Source organism: Punica granatum, chromosome 3, assembly GCF_007655135.1.
Source record: "Punica granatum isolate Tunisia-2019 chromosome 3, ASM765513v2, whole genome shotgun sequence".
Taxonomy (NCBI): domain Eukaryota; kingdom Viridiplantae; phylum Streptophyta; class Magnoliopsida; order Myrtales; family Lythraceae; genus Punica; species Punica granatum.
In genome coordinates, this window is record NC_045129.1 from 32,409,709 (window position 1) to 32,429,095 (window position 19,387).

Consider the following 19,387-nt stretch of genomic DNA (forward strand, 5'->3'; position numbering starts at 1 on the left):
AGAAAGGACCGCAAATAAAAACTCGAGTTCGTATTATTATGAAATCACGTAAGATAATTTGACTTTTTATAGTATGTAATATAATATTTAGTACTATGCATGGCCCGAATAGCTAAACTTGTCCCGTGAGGTATTTATGTGGAACACAGAAATTAGTTGAGCGATATTGACATAACGCCCGTTCTTAAAAAAGAGGAAAAAAAAATCACAAGAGCACCCACAAGGAAGAGTGGTTTGAGTTTAACGCCCGCATGTATTATGACTTTTGAACTTCACATTTGATCTGACCAAGTCTTTTCTATTTTTAAATTTTTAAAAGAGCCCCAACAATTGATCAGCCCTTCTTTGGCTATGCACGTTTTAAATTTATACTAGGGTGCGGTATCTGCGCCATGGTCGGCAAAATTTTCATCAATTTTTTAATTTATTATAGTAGTTTGTGTAATAAAAAGCTAAAAATAAAACTATTTTACATAGAAGTCTACTAGGGCCTGCAGTATTTGACACGACACGATAACACGACATGAATACGATACGGAGCTAAACGGGTTCAGGTTGGGTATTTTTGATATTCGGTGTAAACGGGCCAAACTCGTTTAGACACGGTTAATAAGCATGTCTTACTATGTTGAATCCGTGTAACCAGATTATACACGATTAAACATGTTTATTTGGATGTGTTTAATCGTATAACCCGTTTATATAACTGAATTTACCAAAATATCCTTACACCCTAATTTCCTTCAAGTTCTAAGCTTCCACGGTTCCACCTTTGAGCTTTGACCTTCAACCTTGCCTTCCCTTCCCTCCTTGCGCCTCGACAACACTCATACTGAGTCAGACGAAGACGAACCCGCGACCCTCGAGCCCTCAACCATGACCTCGACCTCGACCTCGCGACCCTCGAGCCGTCGACCTCAAGCTCTCTGTGTGGTTATGCCTCCAAAAGCGAAGGAGAAAGTACATATCTATCCCTCTCTCCGACCTTAGATCACTGGCCGGCAACAGGCATCATTCGTTTCCTCTGATCTCCTATCCCCCCCTTCTCTACTTGCCTCTTTAGCATCCCCCCGATCTCCGCTATTTCACGGGGAGCGATGGCAGAGATCTCTAATTAGTGCAGAGATTCCGTGATATTGTTGGGTTTTGTCTTATTGTCTGTGATATTCCATGTGGCAGAGATCTCTGATTGTTGATCTCGAGTTCGAGTCTTGTGAACGAAGAAAAATCTATGTTGGGAGAGTTTTACATCTTATTGGGCCAACTCAGCTTGAACTAGAATAGTTGGGATTCGCTGGGCTTTCGAATATTAGGCTACGCATGAAAAAAAAATTATGAACTCTCAATTGATAGTAAATGATTCGGATTTTTGTCCATGCTAATCTTAATTGAATTCAATATTCTAATTAAAAGTCATAATCACAAATATAATAGGCTTTAAGTGACTAGTCAATTTTAAGTGAACGAACTTTATTTACAGTAAGAGCTTGATATTTTTGGTTTACGGAAAAATTAAAAAAGGGATTCGATATTTATCAAAAGCAGCTTGTAATCATAGAAAAGTAAATAAGGAATCTAGAATTAGTCCTAGAAAACAAGTTGGCCTAACTTTATATTTCACCGTACAAATAAATACATTTTTAAAGTCGTAAATAAGAAGAGATTACTTAAATTGGTGATAAAATGAAATAGTTTTTCTTTATTAACTCGAGTTAGTTTTAGTTGATTCGAAATTTGTCCCCTCAAAGTAAGGTCTCGGACGTGAGTCTTGTGACTGGAAGAGCTTTATTCTTTAGTGAGCTAACTTTACACAAGCATAAATTAATTAGAGCAATGGAGCTTCTGCATACGAGGTGGTGCACATCGCGAAACAAAAGGAGAGTTATATAGTTCAATTAAATTTAAAACAAAAAAAAATATTTTTTTTTTGAAAAAAAGAGGAGGTTGGATTGGGTCCCCACTGGTGGGAAAACTTTGGATTGAAATAGTTGATTTTTAATCAACTTGGGTTGTGATTCGAAATTTGTTTCCTTAAACTAAAGGTCTCGAGTGCAAGTTTTGTGATTGAAAGATTTTTATTTCTTAGCGAGTCCGATCTCTTTGAGCATAAACTAATTATGCTTTACTTGATAACAAAATATAACTTAATTTAACTTTACTTTTTCCTCAATTTAATAACACAATTATTACTTTTTTATCGTTTTTTCAAATTATCTCTCATACTTTTTCTTATCTATTATTTAAATTAATTTTTAATATCAAATTCTCTCAACTATTCAACATTTTCTCCTCAATTTGAACATTTATTCATCAATTCAACAACACAATCATTATTATTTTTATTTAAATTCTCTTACATACTTTTTCTAATTACTTTTGTCTTCATCTTCTTAAATTAAATTAAATTAAATCAAACTTAACTGCGTTACCAAATGCAATGTAAATATGTTGGAGCTCCACATACGAAGTGATGCATACAGCAAAAAAAAGAGACTTATGTAGTTAAATTAAATTTAAAATAAAAAATATATACTTAAGGGAGGACCATGGGTTTTGCGGGTGGGGAAATCCAACCCATTCGCCATTTAGTCATAGACTACTTTTATGCCTTTTAAATTTGTTTATTTATTGTTATATTTATATTATGATAATATAGGTAATATCTATTAATATTTTTATAAAATTTTATGGCCACATATTTTTATGAAATTCATAAACCGAATTTATATCAATGAAATGTTATTAACTATAGAATATTTAATAAATCGTGAACTTTTAGATTTTTATATCAAAGATAAATATACAATTGATTAATCTCTCCTCGAATGGTCGATGTTCTTCTTCTTAGGAGGAAAGGCCTCATCAGTTGAATGGGCCCGCGAAGCTTGCAAAGCAATAAATGGGCCAGGTTGATCTTGGGCCTGCTATAAGCCCAGACAGGCCCAATACCGACCCATCTTCACATCCCAACGCAGAGATATGACAGTGACAGACTTTCCCTTCACGACGGCGAAGACGGAATTACAGAAGAGAGGAGTTCCTTTTTGGGAGCGAAGGGACGACCGGAGCCATACGAACAGCTTTCTCTCTCTATCAGAATCCTGGATTCTCTCCTATATTCATTCCCGTCGCCGCCATCGCCGCCGCCGTGAGCTCGTGTCGGCGCGCATCTGCCCGCGCGCGCGAAAAACTTGCAGCCTAAGCTCCTGCGTTGCTGAATTTGTCGATCCGTGAGGGGGTTAGGATTACATTATCCTCGCAGCCAAGAGGCCTCTCCGTGAGAGAATTCATGAAGCCGATCAGGCTTCCCGAGCCGCCTAGCCCGACCTTTGGCGTCCCGGAGATCTTCGAGGCTGGTGCTTATAGCATCGTCCGACGGGCAATCATCATTGGAAACGGCTCTCCTGGAGCTGAGAACCAGAGCATCGGATTGGTCCGTGCCCTCGGTTTATTGGACAAGCATGTTCTCTACGTGAGTTCGGTCAATTCCCATCTCTGTGTTGATATACTCAGGAAATTGTCGAATGCCGGATGAGATTACAGAATTTTCAAGTAGTTATCAGACTATTCGGTTCTTCACAGTTCAATGAGCTGAACAAAAGCGTATTGCGTGACCGAATAGAAGGAGGTTGAATTAGCTTTCTGCTACATTCTTCAATAGTATTGGTGGTTTCTTTGTATGCTAGCGAATTGAGTCGATATTGGCGGGTTTATAAGTGGCTATGTGCTGTATGGGTTCCTTAGACTTCTTGTGATACAAGAAGTTTTGATGTGCGTCGATGTTATATGCAGAGAGTTACGAGGCCTAAAGGAGGTGTAAATGAGTGGCTACACTGGCTTCCTGTGTCAGTTCACAAGAATTTGGACTTTATATTGAGGCAGCTTTTTGGATACACACAGCTTTGGTTAACAGCCCGAGGAAGGAAGCCTGTGATTGTACGTTCTGAAAATGGTAAAGGGGTGGGCTTGTCTACCATTTTGGAGGCCGACGTGAAGAAGATTGTATCCACGGCTAGAGAAACCTATGAAAAGTATGAAAAATGCATCCTTCTTCGTTTCAAATCCCCTATTTGCTACTTTCTGTCATTAAATTTCAAGTTTAAACGGATCTTGCCCAGAATTTTGTGGGGATGAGATAGTTGTTCTGCATGATACCGTCCTTATTGTGCTGGAAAGTATGGTCTAAATAGAATGCCCGTTTGAGATCTTGAATTATATAGCCATGCTTGTAGATTTCTTTTCCTGTTCCTTCTGTTTTATATTTGTTTTCGTATATTAAAAACATGATTTTACGATATTAGTACAATATATACATTCAACACGTAGGAGTGTATACTTGTATGGCATACATTAGAGGAGCTAATTACAAGTCATCAGCTTAAACTTCTCTTGAATTTCATAGGTGTCTGTTCTGAGGAGGCAGATAGCTCTGTATATTTTACATAGAATAGAATATGGTTAATTTGTGTATTCCTCCAGCTTGGTCCTCATACATCTGTGTACACAAATATGTGTTGTTGATAAGAAACTGATGAGTTTAACATGCTGGTGCACTTGCATTATTGCTTCAATTTTACTATATAATCTGCACCTAATGGCTGTCCGAAATGTTTGTCATGAGAAGTTGTATGATCGACTGAAAGAGGCTGTTGATACATTTTCTACTATCTTTCGGTTCTCCCCAGTGTCCTGGTTTTTCCCGTTTATTTTCTAATCTGTGTTGTTTTGCCTCAAAGTAGTCACCATCTTGGTCATATATTTCATCGCTCTAGAGCATATTGGTTCTCCTTCCCTCAGTTTTTCCCCGAATATTTGTATTCCATATTACAAGCTGATCTTGTGCTATTCTAAGCAGGGATGGGCCATTACTAGTTGTTGCCTCTGGTAGGGATACAATCTCTGTTGCAAGTTCTATCAAGCGTCTGGCATCACAAAATGTTTTTGTCATTCAGGTATCTCTGAGGACGACCTTATGTTGGTTTGCTGTTAGTCAATTAAGCTTTTGCTTAAGACTGGAGATGATTTCTCATGTTGGATATCTCTGTCTTGTCGTTTCAGATACTACATCCAAGGACAAGGTTAGATAGGTTTGATCTGGTGATTACCCCTAAACATGATTACTATCCTTTGACACCTCAAGCGCAGCAGCAGGTTCCTCGATTTTTACGACTGTGGATGACTCCACGTGAACCTCCAGATGGGCATGTGGTACGTAGTTACATGCGAGAGTGGCTCATGCAGTTTGTTTTTACAGCTGGAGGTTGTTTATGTGAGAACTCTGATTTCAGGTCCTCACTTTAGGAGCTTTGCATCAGATTGATTCTACTGTACTGAGGAATGAAGCTAGTGCCTGGCATGACGAATTTGCACCTCTTCCAAAGCCTCTACTTGTGGTCAACATTGGAGGACCTATAAGTAAATACTCTTTAAGCATTTGGCAGAATTTTTTATTTTTTATTTTTATGTTATTCATAGTTTTAAAACCATAGACCAGATCGGCTCGGACTGCTCAGGCAAAGTGGAACCCTGGCTGTCCAGTTGAGTAGAATATGGTATGCACATAGGCTCATTGAACCAGCCACCTTTTGGTTAGAATCAGTCGATTCATACTGGATTGCTATTAACCGGTCTTCCATGCTTTGAACTGGCCGTTTTCTTCCTTGAATTTAAGAAATTCACATTTGTAGATATCTTTAAGTCATAAATGTATGAAATTCATTCTCTTAAAGAAATATAAGCGTTACTTTTGAAACCGGACTCGATCCATTGGAACCAACAGCTAATACCCTCTATCTCTGCCAGTTACATGTATTTTCCAGTTTTGAGGACTATACTATACAAATATAGTTATCATGGATTGTGATGTTTTTCATTAGGCAACTGTCGGTATGGTGTGGATCTCGCCAAGCAGTTGATAGCAAATCTACTCAGCGTGCTTGCGAGCTGTGGCAGTGTCCGAGTGTCTTTTTCAAATAAAACCCCGGCAAAGGTACAAGAGGAAAATAGTTTTGTGAAGGATGACTGACGAAAAATGTTAGTCATAATTCTTTGTTCTACTTTGTTTTGACCAACAGGTGTCCAATTTTATTGTGAAACAACTTGGAGATAACCCAAAAGTCTACATCTGGGATGGCAAAGGTGAGTGCCATTCTTTTGGTGACAGATTTGTATTTGGAAAATTGAAGCTGCCAAATTTTCTGATTGTTCATTGATGATATTCTCCTCAGAGCCGAACCCTTATATGGGGCATCTAGCATGGGCAGATGCGTTTGTTATTACGGCGGATTCAGTCAGTATGATAAGTGAATCCTGCAGTACAGGGTATGTTTCAAAATCTCTGCAGTCTTGTTTAGCCATAATTTCCTTTGTTCCTCAGTTGTATTTTCATTACGTATCTCTGATCTTTGCTCATGCAGGAAGCCAGTGTATGTTATGGGAGCCGAGCGATGCACATGGAAATATGCTGAGTTCCATAAGTCTCTGAGGGACCGAGGAGTCGTACGGCCATTCCTGGGTACTGAAGATGTAAGAAAATCCAAATTACTTTATCTAGCCTGCAAAATCTATTCCATTGCTTGATTTACCATGAGAAAAGCAAATTTTGTTCCTTAAGTATTTCGGATCATTGTTAACTTCATTGTTGTTTGATCCAAATCTCAGATGTCGGAAAGCTGGAGCTATCCTCCCTTGAACGACACGGCAGAAGCAGCTAATCAGGTCCGGAAAGCCCTTGCAGAGCGAGGATGGAGTATCCGCTCATAAACGGTAGACCTGTCAATAGGACGAATCTGTAAACAAGTTATCTGATCATCTTCAAGTTATGGTTCGTACAGAACAAAGAGATTACTGCTGTATCTACACATGGTTTTAGTTTCAGATCGATATTCTTTCCCTTGTGGATTTTTGGTACACGGATTGTAAAATAAATCTCGAGAAAGGAAAAAAGATGGCTCTGAGTACATAGGTACTTTGAGGGCTTTTGTTTGTGTAGGACATTGCAGTAAGTATCGAGCTGTATATTCAAGTTTTAGGAGTAAATGAATTGCATGTTTATTTCCATTGACATACCGTTGGGAAGTTTCACGAGTCCGTGTTTCTATTTTCAGTTGATTGTTACAAATGCTGTGCTATGATACAAAACCCGAACTCGAAAGCACAGTGCACCTACTGGAGCAAGGTCTTTAAGCATGCACTCAGTTTCAGGTTTTTTTGCAGAGTCCGGGGATGGTATTTTTGTTTGCATCATTTACATTAAATATGGTCCATATTGTCAGAAGACACATTGCTCTAAAAAGGAAAATATCTACTCCAAATAATATTGCTCGATTATAACATTTTTACAACTAATCTATGAAACATAGCATTTCGTCACGAAATTTCTAGTGTAGATTGCACGAGAGGATCCGTTTCTTCAGCATTTGCAGTCATGCGACTCTTTCAAATAAGGAATATATTGCATGAGTATACACACACACACACAATGAAAATACAAAATATATTCACCGAAAAAAAATACAAAATATCCTTGCTACCCCAAAAGAAAAAAAAAAAACAAAATATCCCATAATAGGTTCTTGAGTTGAGAGCTCTTCTTGATCTTTAATGGATGAGAGTAACTAATCTGTGATGCTCTGCTCTTTAACGGAGATGATATCAATAAAGAGCGCGTGCGAGTGTTTCATCCAACACATAGCTGAGTCTCCGAGAACTGCTAGAGGAGTTTCAATGGTGGAGTTCTGTTGGTCTGAGCTGCCCAAAGAACTCCTAGAGGAGATTTTGATCGGATGACCAACCTTGCCGATCATGTTCGGTTCCAAACTGTCTGCAGAAGCTGGGCAAATACGTGACCTCCTTTGAGGTGCACAATCTCTTCCTACCGGATTGAAGTTTGGCATTCATTCATCGTTAGTGTCAGTACGCAACTGTTCTGTTTTTATGTATCAATTGGTAGTGTTGTATATCTAATTAATGATTATCTGTACCAAACAGTTTAAAGGTTTCATCGTCAAATGTCGTGGGCGCTCCTTCCTTACCATCCGGTATCCGATACATGCACTTTCCTTACCATTTCGGAGAATAAGTTTTACCGGTTCAAGTCTCCCCAATTTCTCAGCAAACGATGTTGTGGCTCCTCCCACTGTTGGTTGGCTTTAGAGGATGGAACTCCTGTTATGCTCACTCTACAACCTACTCAGAGACAAGAAAATCCTCCTCCAAAGCTTACCAGGTTGACTGAGGTTCTAGAATTTCAAGAAGTCCGCCAAGAATATGTGGTCCAACCTCATAAGCGGCTCCGACTCACTATGAAAGCGGTAGAAACGAGGGAAACCATTGTCAACACCGTCCTCCTGTCACAAAGTCCTGCTCTAGGTCGTCATCGAGATTGGTGGGCAGTCTTGTTCTATCATTTAGCAATGTGCGGGATTAGCATTTTGTAGATTGGGATATGAATCATGGCATGTGATAGAAGACGAACCCAGTATGCAATCGATTTCAATAGAAGAATTATCATTTATGACCTCAATGACTCTGCTCGACAAATAATTGAGATTCGGCTACGAGAAGGACCATACCTCGAAGGATATGTCTACTTGACCGAGATACGCGGTATTTGCCATCGGAAGATTGAGTCATTGCATTGGTTCGCCACCTTTCCTCGTCTTTGAGCTGGAAACTGCAGAAAGATTAGTGAAGGTCGAGAATTTGCACAGCCACGCACTGTTCTTCAGTTTCAAATGCCCCATGCCCTCTTTGGCCTATGAAGTTCCAAAATGCGGAGACAATTGCGTCTATTTCCTTGACTCTTTCGGGGTGAGCAACGGGATTGGTGGGGCTACCCATACCCATTAATTAGTTATTAAAATTTATATTTTATTGTTTGAAGGGCCTTAGTATACTCCTGTGTACTTTGTTCTTTCACTCTTAAATGAATCATTACTATCAAAGGGGGGGGGGGGGGGGGGTAGTTTACACAATAGGAGGCTATGAGAGGTTTTTACTTTTATTGCGAAATCAGGATTGCCCAATGCAGGTGTGGGATGATTGGTATCACCCTCACTATTACCCCTCACAAGGGCAGATGCCGGATGCTTGGAAAGCTCCTTCATGTACATGTAAGTTCAGCCACATCACTACTACATTAAATTAAACCAGCCATGCCAGTTCTTATCAGTACACCAGTAGGGAAATATGACATGGTGTGTGTATATATATGTATACTGTGTTCCCTTAAAGTTGAACATCCTTTTTAGCAACTAATCCATCACTTTCTTCCTGTTCTTTGTTTATTTGTTTTTGGGTAATCACTGACATGAGTTCGCAATAGTCATATCACAACAAACTGGATGCCCCGTAAAATCTCAGAATCAGTGTTCCTAGAGTCGGTGGTTTGCATTTCGACCGCAAAGGGTAGCTTTTCCATCAGACCATATCCTCCTGAGTAAAGTCCACTGTCGTCTTGCTAGCTATTCCTATGGACTTTATGGAATACTTGTTTTCTACAGCCCTGATCATCCTCGCTCCCGCAACAAAAGCCTACATAAAGAGCAAGCATTTATACTGATGCGCTGTTTGGGAATCCGAGCGAATTATGCGTCATTGCTGGATGAGTTATTCTAGCTATGTTCTTGGTTGGATTTTGATATATATATATATATGGGGATTTTTATTTTTAAAATATCTCGCTGGGCTTCAACATCTGTAAACTCAACGAATTTATCAAAGACTTTATTCGGGACTTTGTTGTGCAAAAATAAGCTGGATCTATATATATTTACCAATGTTCAGGTCGACACGATCACTAATAAACATGAACATTGCATCTATTTTTTGTGGACTTTGCAGAGAATGCTATCTTATCGAGTTATCCTGGATGCAACAGTTTTTACTAATACTTGATCAAAAGTTGGTAAGATAGATGAGCTGCTCATAACCTTACCATTTTGATGGTGTTTTACACCCATTTTTCGCACTTCACGGAAATATGAGCTTAAAGCATATTTTGGGTCAAGATCAAGTAGAGGCTGAAGCATCGAGTATTTGGTCGTATGTTTTCATGAAACCCATGAAGATTTCATGATGGAGGTCCGTTTATGAAAGTCCAGCCCAAGCATTTTGGTTGAACAAGTTGAGAATGATGGAAGGTGGCAGTGATTTTTATCTTGGTCGCGAAAGGCATTGATGGAGATTCCATATTTTAATTTAGACATCAGAATAATCGGAGAAATATTCTCCGAGATTTTTACAATATTTCGTTGGCTAGGTTTAGGTTATCTAGATGGTTGTTTCTCTTTCAAATAAGATCATGATTCAATGATAGGCGTATTCGATTTTGATAGGTCTCGTAGGATTTTATTGTAACATATATATATGTGATTTGGAATTCATTGTAAATCCCCTTATGCACATCTATCAATCGCGCTAGAATTTTTCTATCATTCTTTTGATAGCAACAATAATGCGGAAACTGTTAGAAAATCGAGCGCGTGCGCAGCGTAAAAGTTAATTACTGTAAAAATCAAATTTTTATCGCGTGCTCGTTTAATCGAAAACTTCAATATCATATCTTGACATAAGAATCGCCTTCTAAACGAATAGACAACATCACATATCGAATTTACAAGAAAAGTTTAAAACTTGATCAAAATCTCAAATCGTCCTTGAACGTGATTTTAAAATAACACTTGAACTTAATTCTACCAACAACAAAACAAAATAACTCAAACAAAGTCAAAGAGTGGACCTCATTTATACCACTCTTTTTTCACAACAAAACAAAATAACTCATACAAAGTCAAATGGTAGGCCCCATACATAACCATGTATACCACTCTTTTTCAAAATCAAAATCTGATTTTAAAATTCTACTTTGAAACCAAACACAACATTAGACTTTTATACTAACCTTGTTAATTCGAGTCGATCAAACTAATCGTCCAAGTGTTCGGCCTCTAGTTCGTCCACACGAGCACATCTCCACCGAGATTAGACTCCTATCGACTCATACACTACGATCTAGGTCATCGATCTCGAATGGAATCGTCACGAAATGAAAGGATCTCTTCAAGGACGTCAAAGACAACACCGAAGCGCTGAACCGGAACCGAAAAGAACTCCGATCAGCCTTGGGATTTGTGCGGCTAAGTTGCTTGTTGATTGCCTCAGTCGAAACCTTTTCTCTTTCTCTCTAATATCGATTGATGATCGATTGCATTATTGGGTTATCTGTAAGAACATATCTATATATATCTTTACTCTATGGACTAAAATATAATTATTAATTAATCCACATTAATTAATAAATCACAAATGAGTCATCACACTTAAGTCATCCAATGACTTGCCCTTGTTGTAAGAAAGAAATATCAAATAAGTCATTGACACGAGTTTCCATCAATAGACAATTTATTTATAGAAACTCTCCAAATAAGGAAACTATAGTATTTCCTTAATTAGATTTATCCTTGATATTGAACATGGCTTTAGGAAGTGCTAGCACCCTTGCAACCACACTGCAAGCCTCGTTCGATAATTAATTCCTAATTAACTTCCTTATTTAGAATTAATTCTTTTTTCGGTTTAAACATGCTCAATGTGTGTGACTAACTAGGTTCATCATCAAATGGCAATGGGATTATAGTATCAACTCATTTGACACTACCAGAAACTCTTTCTGTAACCACAAGCATAATTCCCAAAATGCCCTTGGTTCCCAAAGTTCACGAGTGACACCTAGCAGCATATCGTGACAATCTAAATGATGACGAATGTATAATTGAAACATTCTGATGAACCTTTGATCGTATATGCCATGCATTGAATCCCTTCACTACAAGATCCCGATCTAGCCAGAGTTACGGTAAATACCAAACTCTATAGCCGATTATATGGACTCTTTAATTTCATTCTTAGATCTGTAGTACTTGAACATAAACTCTTTTCTATTCGAGTTTATCTACCCCGGCCGAGTATTTCTTGATCCAGAACAAAACTCATATCCATAGGACATTTTCCCAATTTACTCAGGTTAGCGAATCCCGTCTTGATCGGACACTTAACTCCAAGTATAACTAACTAGGACCACTATCTGCCGAATACTCATGCTAAGCACAAATATATTAGCAGTAGCAAATCCTAATCACCTATACTTGAGATAGCGTTCCATCTCAGGTCTAAGGACTATATGCACTAATACGATCCAGATAACATTCATTGACATTAGTAAATTACCGTATGAATATTATCTGCACATCACGTTCAACTATTTATCATCTAAGTATCCACATATTTGTCATGATAACAGTTATCAGATAGCATGAGACTCACTACTCCATCTTCATTAGTATCTGTATACTAATCATGGAAACAGACAGAGGTGACGATCTATTTGGAGAAATAATATCCAGTTAAGTCTCCTACGATCGTGAGCAGTTTAAAGATATTCTTACCGAATTACTTCATCACCCATATTCTTAACTCTTAAGAATGAAGCATTCAAAATATCTTAAAGACGTTATTTTAATAAACATAGACAATATACGAATAATAGAATAAACTTTATTGCCATAAAAGGAATTATCCAAATATATAAATCAGGCTCTAAGGCATATCACTAATAGAAACAACCTAGGATCGAGAATCTCAAATACAAGCAAGCCAAGCAACAACTCAAAGCAACAAAGTAGAGTAGAGATGGAGGAGAATCAAGAGACTGAGATTTACGTGATAAAACCCGAAGCATCACAGCATGGAGAAATCCACTAGTAGATCGGGAGATTACAAGTGTATACACTCTTGATCACTCAAAGAACCCAAAAGCCCCAAATTGCAGGAACCCTAACCCCCTCTTCCTTTTCTCTCTCTCAAAGATGCGTAAATGTGGTCTTTTTGTCCTTATGTTTACAAGAGAAAGCCAAAGAGATAAAAACGGGTCCTAAACCGAGTCAAAGGAGGTGAACCCTAGTCAATTCGAGTGGAAAAACACAAGAAACCGAGTCGGGTCGCGAGTCCAACTTGCCCAGATTTCAGCTGAGCTCTCAAATGATACTGCAGCATGTACTGCGATGTTGCGACTCTGAAATAGAACTAAAAATTTTCCTGCAGGCGATGCTGCGGCAGCGTAGGCAGAGGATTACTTGAACTGCTGATCAGTTCCTCCAATCCCTCTCCATCATCTTTGTCGTTCTTTTAATCTCCCAAGACTCACGAATCTCCAAGTCTCCAAGGTCGAATGTGAGGCACCTCGATCAACAAATCTCCACGTTGCATCGTATTCGACCTCACCTCACCGATCTTCAACAAATTTTACACGTCTCCGGCTCTGCAATTCCCCCATAGGGGCTCTACCTCAAGCTCAGCAAATGCTCACCAATTCTTGACATGGAATGCTGCTTTTAGAGGTTATGTAAGGCGCTAAAGGCCATTTGAGAAAGGCTTATGTTAAATTGGTTGAATCATGTCATAACAGGAGCTATCCGTGCGGTTCACTAGAAAAAACCATTCAAAAGATCTTTTCCCCCACTCAAACCATGGCTACGTTTTTCCTCCCAATTGCTAAAGGTTGCTTTCTGACTTTACATTCACTTCCAATTTTACAGATGTATGTTGTGGGTTGCAAAGCCTTTAACAATCTCGTTTGGTTTCACTTTCTAGATGATTATTCTAGTCTCTGTCACGGCTATACTTTCTCTTTCCTCATTTATTTATGATGCTATTTTTACCATTTACTTGTTCAGTGCCCACTTGCTATTCACCTAGGACTTATTGGAATGGCTGGAATACGCAGAGCTAACTGTAACCAGTACCATAGTCTTTAATCCTTCTTGAAGTTTTCTTCTTCGAAATTATTTTGCTGATTTTAGTGATCTGCATTAAAAAAGAAATAAAGAATTGTATCTGAGACCATGCTCACCGTTAAATTTGAGGAGCGCTCATTGTTAATTTAGACTGACACTTAACAGTTTCCCAAGTTTCTTAGACCATAATCTCCACTTCCCCAGTTTAGAGGTGAAGAAGGACTCTTTTCTGTATAAATAAAAAGCAGGTTAAAAAAAAATGTACACATTCTCATTTCCCTCAATACATTGAATCTACACGCCCGTATTTTGCAATCCAAATCATGATATTCGGTCTCATGAATGTGCCTAAACCTAAAAGACTTATTCTGTAACGATCCTTGTAAGTTCGAACTTTTCATATACTCCGTGTGTTTTGCCACCCCTTCTCCCGTATTTGCTTGATTTTTGGACACATGAGGGAACTGAAGTTAACTGATTCCTTCACAATTTTTCACGACTTATATGCCGTTTCTTTCTCTCCTTAACTGTAGGAGATAATATGAATTTGATACTTTTCTTCAGTGGTTCGGTAACAGTTTTCTTGCCTATCTTTCCCTATATGCATGTTCTTTCTGACTCTCTCTCTCTCTCTCTGTAGCTATGTTCTATGTTTGTTTATCTTCGTGTATGATTCTTGAGGTTATTTCCCCTTGGACTTGTAGAGGGTAGATTTTGATCATAATGCCGATTATGAGGCTCCCTTTTGGATTATGCCGATGCATAGGCTTTCATAGCGTGGTTTCTTTGTTAGATATTAAGGTCTTAGAATATGAACACTAAAAGTATCCTTTATTGATTTAATTCTTTGATTTATTAATGCCTGCATCTCATTTAGTTTTCTTTTAAGATATTTTCGCAGATGAAAAGCAACTATTTTTATGCTACGAGGACTTTTTATCGAGTTTCAGAGCTGAATGCAATCCTGAAAAGACTAACCTCTTTATTTGCTGGAATTACCGAGGAGCATGTAGCTACACTTAATTTATATTTCTGGCTTTAAGAGGATTTCTGCTTATCAGGCTTTTCCCTTGTTTCTGGGAAGAAGAACATAAGTTCTTAGAAAAAAAAATTATTACTCGGATAATAGACTGGTCTATCGATACTTGTTCCTATGTAGGTCATTTTTGCTGCGTCTCGATTCATTTTTTTTTTCTTTTTTTGTGGAAAGGCATAATCATATTGAAAGGTGCCAAGTTGTGCTGTGATTTGAAAATGCAAGATGCGCGTCGCATAAATTATTATGGTTCCCTTCTCATACTTACCCATGCTTCATTTTGTTTCATGGCTGGCTTTTGATAGATTAGCCAATAAGATTAGACTTGAAAATTTAAGGTATCTACAAGAAGCAATTTTATGTGAATTTTGTTAATAGTATGATGAAAGTCCGGTTCATTTCTTTGTTCATCCCTTGTCTACTATAAAACAAGGATAGAAATTTATTCTTATGAACTTGCCCTTCAGGTAATAATGCAGAATTGGTCTCACTGAAAATTGGAGCTTTATTAGAAATTTATTCTTATGAACTTGCCCTTCAGGTAATAATGCAGAATTGGTCTCACTGAAAATTGGAGCTTTATTGGAAACTTACCGTTTTGCTTCCTGTTTGCAAATTATATAACTCGTGTAATTTATAGTCTATTTGTTTCTTTGGGCCACGACTGTTTGGATTATGAAAATATAGCGCGCAAATTGAAATTAAAGGCCGCGGTTGAACAACCACGTGCTGTTACACATTAGTTAAAATAAAAAGGAGGAGAATTACAATGGTGGTCCTAAAAATTTGTCATTTTTTCAATTCGAGTCCTATAAGTTTAAGTTTGCAAAAATCAGTCCTAAATTATTTAAAAATGTGGCAGTTTTAGTCCTTATTATAACTGGCCGTCACCAAGTGTCGATCTGGAATTAATGCTGTTAAACTCGTCCTAGTTAGCTGCTATTTTTCCACGTGGAGGTTTTTTATTGGAAATAATTTAAAATATACATAAAATTAAATGAGAAAACAAAACAAAAATAAATATTAAAATTACAAAAAAGAAAAGAAAGAAAACCTCAAAACCTGTATACGAATATCGCAAAATTGAGCTTGAAATTGAAATGGAGTTCAATTGAAGTTGATTGATTCCCTCCCCCATCTCTTCTCCTCCGAATTAGGGTTCTTGTCGGTTGTTATCTTTTGTACTTTGAATCGCTGGAATTATGGTTCTTGGCTTCAGATTTCTCACCGTATATGCACTTGTTGAAGGATTGTTTTGCATGGCAGTTGATTAAGATAAATAGCATATGGTCTATCACTTTCACTAATTAACTCGATTTTCCTATGTTTCTCAAGCGTTCAGTTTTGTAGAGGATGGCGACGATGAGCTGAGCCATTGTTTCAACCAGTGAATCTACCTCAATAAAAATCGAATCTTTTCCACCCAAAAGTGTAATTTCGATGTTTCAAGCAAGATTTCTCAATTCTATTTCAAGAAATGTCAATCTCATCTAAATGCTGTAGACTCGATTAAGAACGGAGAAGAGCTGCAATGATTTGCAAAACAAAGAATCAAGAGGTAGATCGGTGGAGGCTCTGGGGGTTCGTGGGTACCAGACTTTCCCGAACGGAGAGACGATAGGGAGAGGGAAGGAAGGAAGAGCGGACGGCTGCTGCAAATCATAGGAGCTACGAAGCTCCGAGAGGCGATCAGAGGAGGGCGTGTGGTCCCCGACGGCCGGCGACCTCAGCCCTGGGAGTGGGGGTCGCAGGCGAGGCCTCAGCCCCTAGCAACAACCTAACCCAAGAAAGGGCTGGGTTGTGTTTCTTATTCTCTATTTTTTTTTTATATTTTAAAAAAAATTGCCACGTGGGTAATAAATGGTCAACTCGAGCAATTTTGACGGTGTTAAGTTCAGATCGGTGACTTTTTGATGATCGGTTACAGAATGGACCAAATCTGTCACTTTTTAAAATGATTTAGGACTACTTTTTGCAAACATAAACTTATAGGACTCATGTTTAAAAAATGATAAATTTTTAGGACCACCATTGTAGTTTTCCCATATAAAGAGCCTCCTACATATGTAATGTGAGTATTAGGAGGATTTTAGGCATTTCTGATTGAGGAATTAGCATTTTTCTATATTTAATTCTTATCCAATCAGGCAATCGCAGTACTTTTTTTGCTCATCCTGTCAACCACATTATTTAGCACTCATATCTCATAAGATTTACTTTTAGTATTTTTATCATTTTATATAATGCAATGTTGATTTACCTTATGTATTTACCTATAGTGTAATAATGTTAAAGATTCTTGTAAATGTCAATACAAATGATAGAAGTTTGTCAATATTCAAATTAATAAAATATTATGAGAGATCAACAATGATTCCAAAAAAAGATTAAATGGATTGATTCTATTATCAATTGAAAAAGAAATAATAGAAGAAATTGATAAAAAGAATTTATTTACTTATTTCGTATACTGAAAAGCAAGAAAAATAAGTCATATAGTAATATATTATTCTGATTAAATAAATGGAAGGTCTCATTTTAATGTTTCGTTTTAGGCCACCAACCCTCTTGGGCCTTCCGTTGGTCTAACTGCAAAATTTATACCAATGCCTTTTTTCCCCCCGGTGGATCAATGCCCTTTTTTTGTAAGGGTGAATTTGCTGCAACGCTTAATTTACGACATGACTGCACAATGAAGTCAATGTACACTTGAGAATACTTTTTAATCTACAGAAATAGCTTCAGATCGATAATAATCTTTCCCTTTTGGGTTATTAGATACACAGATCATAAGATAAATCTCGAGAATAAAGAAGGGAGAGCTTGAGCAGTGCGTATTTTGAAGGCTTTTCGACGGGTTGGACTTGGCGGTAAAATCTGATTGAGTTCTTCTGTAACAACTGCGCAAGCCTCTGGATATTATCCATTCAGCTGTGTAAATTTGTGAATTATTAGAGTTGATCATGACTTACATATTTGTGTCCAGCTTGAACAAATCCTGAATCTGGTAAGTTTTACAAAGTTCGGGAAGTTTTATGAGTCCGAGTTTCCGTTCTCTGCTGATTGTTTTAATGCTGCGTTATGAGATGCAAGAACCCAAACTCAGAAGCGCCATCGGCCTTAATGGAGAACATTAACGGGGCGGTTTAATACGAATCGAATGATGTAAAGAATCGGCCTTGTCTCTGTCACCTTCAGTGCCTGTGAGTGGAGCAAGAGCAAAGCAAACTACTCCTCTCTGCACTTTCGTACGAACACACCTAACTTAATAAGGTTTAACCGAAAGTGTGAACTGATCCATTACTAAAGATTCTCATTCCTGTCCCCTAAATATATGTGATCTCCCTCAACCGGACATCTCACCGGCTCGAAGGCAACACAAGCCCAACAAGATATGCACTTTGTATTCAGCAAATAGAATGGATATTTCCGGAGACGAAGCTAGAAGAAAAGCTGCCTTGTACCCGCGACAAGGAGGAGGATGGAAGAAGGGCATTGCAATATTCGATTTCATTCTCAGGCTCTGTGCCATTGGGGCCAGCTTAGCCGCCGGGACTACTATGGGGACGACAGACCAGACACTTCCTTTCTTCACGCAGTTCTTCCAGTTCCAAGCCAGCTATGACGATCTCCCTTCTTTCACGTAGCACTTTATATAAGATCAAATTTCTCTCTTGACACAAGTTTTTGTATTTGGAGTCTGCTCGGTTTGATGTTTTAGAGAGTGCTTGTTTGCCGGTGTTGGATGCAGATTCTTCGTGATAGCGAACGCAGCAGCGGGTGCTTACCTCATCCTCTCCTTGCCCTTCTCCATAGTATGCGTTATCCAGCCTCACTCAACTGCTCCAAGGCTCCTCCTCCTCATCTTTGACGCTGTAAAGTATCGGAATCTCTCAGGGCATTAAGTTATTTGATCTAACTGTCAGGCCAACTTTAGGTACTCCTCAGACAGCACGCTTCTGCTTACATAAAACTTGAATATCGTAACGGTTGAAAATGCAGGTAATGATGGCCATCATGACCGCTGCCGCCTCCTCTGCTGCAGCAATAGTGTACCTGGCACACAACGGGAACACGAATGCAAACTGGCTGGCCATCTGCCAGCAGTTCAACGACTTCTGCCAGCGAGTCAGCGGGGCCGTGGTGGCTTCCTTTGCAGCGGCCCTCATCCTCCTCTTCATAGTTGTCTTGTCTGCCTTTGCCCTCAAGAGGACCTGAGGAGACATGTCTCTTCATAAAAATGTATGCATCAAATCCACGACAGCAAGTCAGAACGTTGCATTTACTTCTAAAGAAAAAATTTGGTAAATAAAATCGACCCTAAGGAACTCCGTTGAATCACCATAAGGCCCTTAAGTTGAATATTGTTCGAAAAAAGTGAATCTTCGCTGGCCCGGTTTGCTTCCCTATTAATTTGTTATTTTTGCATCTCTAAATATGATCTAAGGGTGTTTTGCTTGGGACTGCAGTCAACTTTGACGGATGCTTATCAAATTAAACAGCACAGATATTCGTCATTCCATAAACTCGATCGCTCCTGGATATAAACTATTATTTA

General features: G+C 38.4%; 2 protein-coding genes across 2 annotated transcripts; both read left to right on the top strand.

Annotated features, from left to right (window-relative positions):
• Positions 1-2,997: 2,997 nt before the first annotated feature.
• Positions 2,998-7,065, top strand: LOC116201620 (mitochondrial fission protein ELM1). Its single transcript, XM_031532903.1, has 10 exons — positions 2,998-3,472; positions 3,793-4,031; positions 4,856-4,952; positions 5,059-5,208; positions 5,289-5,415; positions 5,877-5,989; positions 6,075-6,138; positions 6,228-6,321; positions 6,417-6,525; positions 6,661-7,065. Exons 1-10 carry the CDS (start codon positions 3,290-3,292, stop codon positions 6,760-6,762), a joined length of 1,278 nt encoding a protein of 425 aa, XP_031388763.1. The 5' UTR covers positions 2,998-3,289; the 3' UTR covers positions 6,763-7,065.
• Positions 7,066-18,196: 11,131 nt separating this feature from the next.
• LOC116199285 (casparian strip membrane protein 3-like) lies at positions 18,197-19,222 on the top strand. Its single transcript, XM_031529591.1, has 3 exons — positions 18,197-18,472; positions 18,581-18,704; positions 18,832-19,222. Exons 1-3 carry the CDS (start codon positions 18,249-18,251, stop codon positions 19,045-19,047), a joined length of 564 nt encoding a protein of 187 aa, XP_031385451.1. The 5' UTR covers positions 18,197-18,248; the 3' UTR covers positions 19,048-19,222.
• Positions 19,223-19,387: the final 165 nt, after the last annotated feature.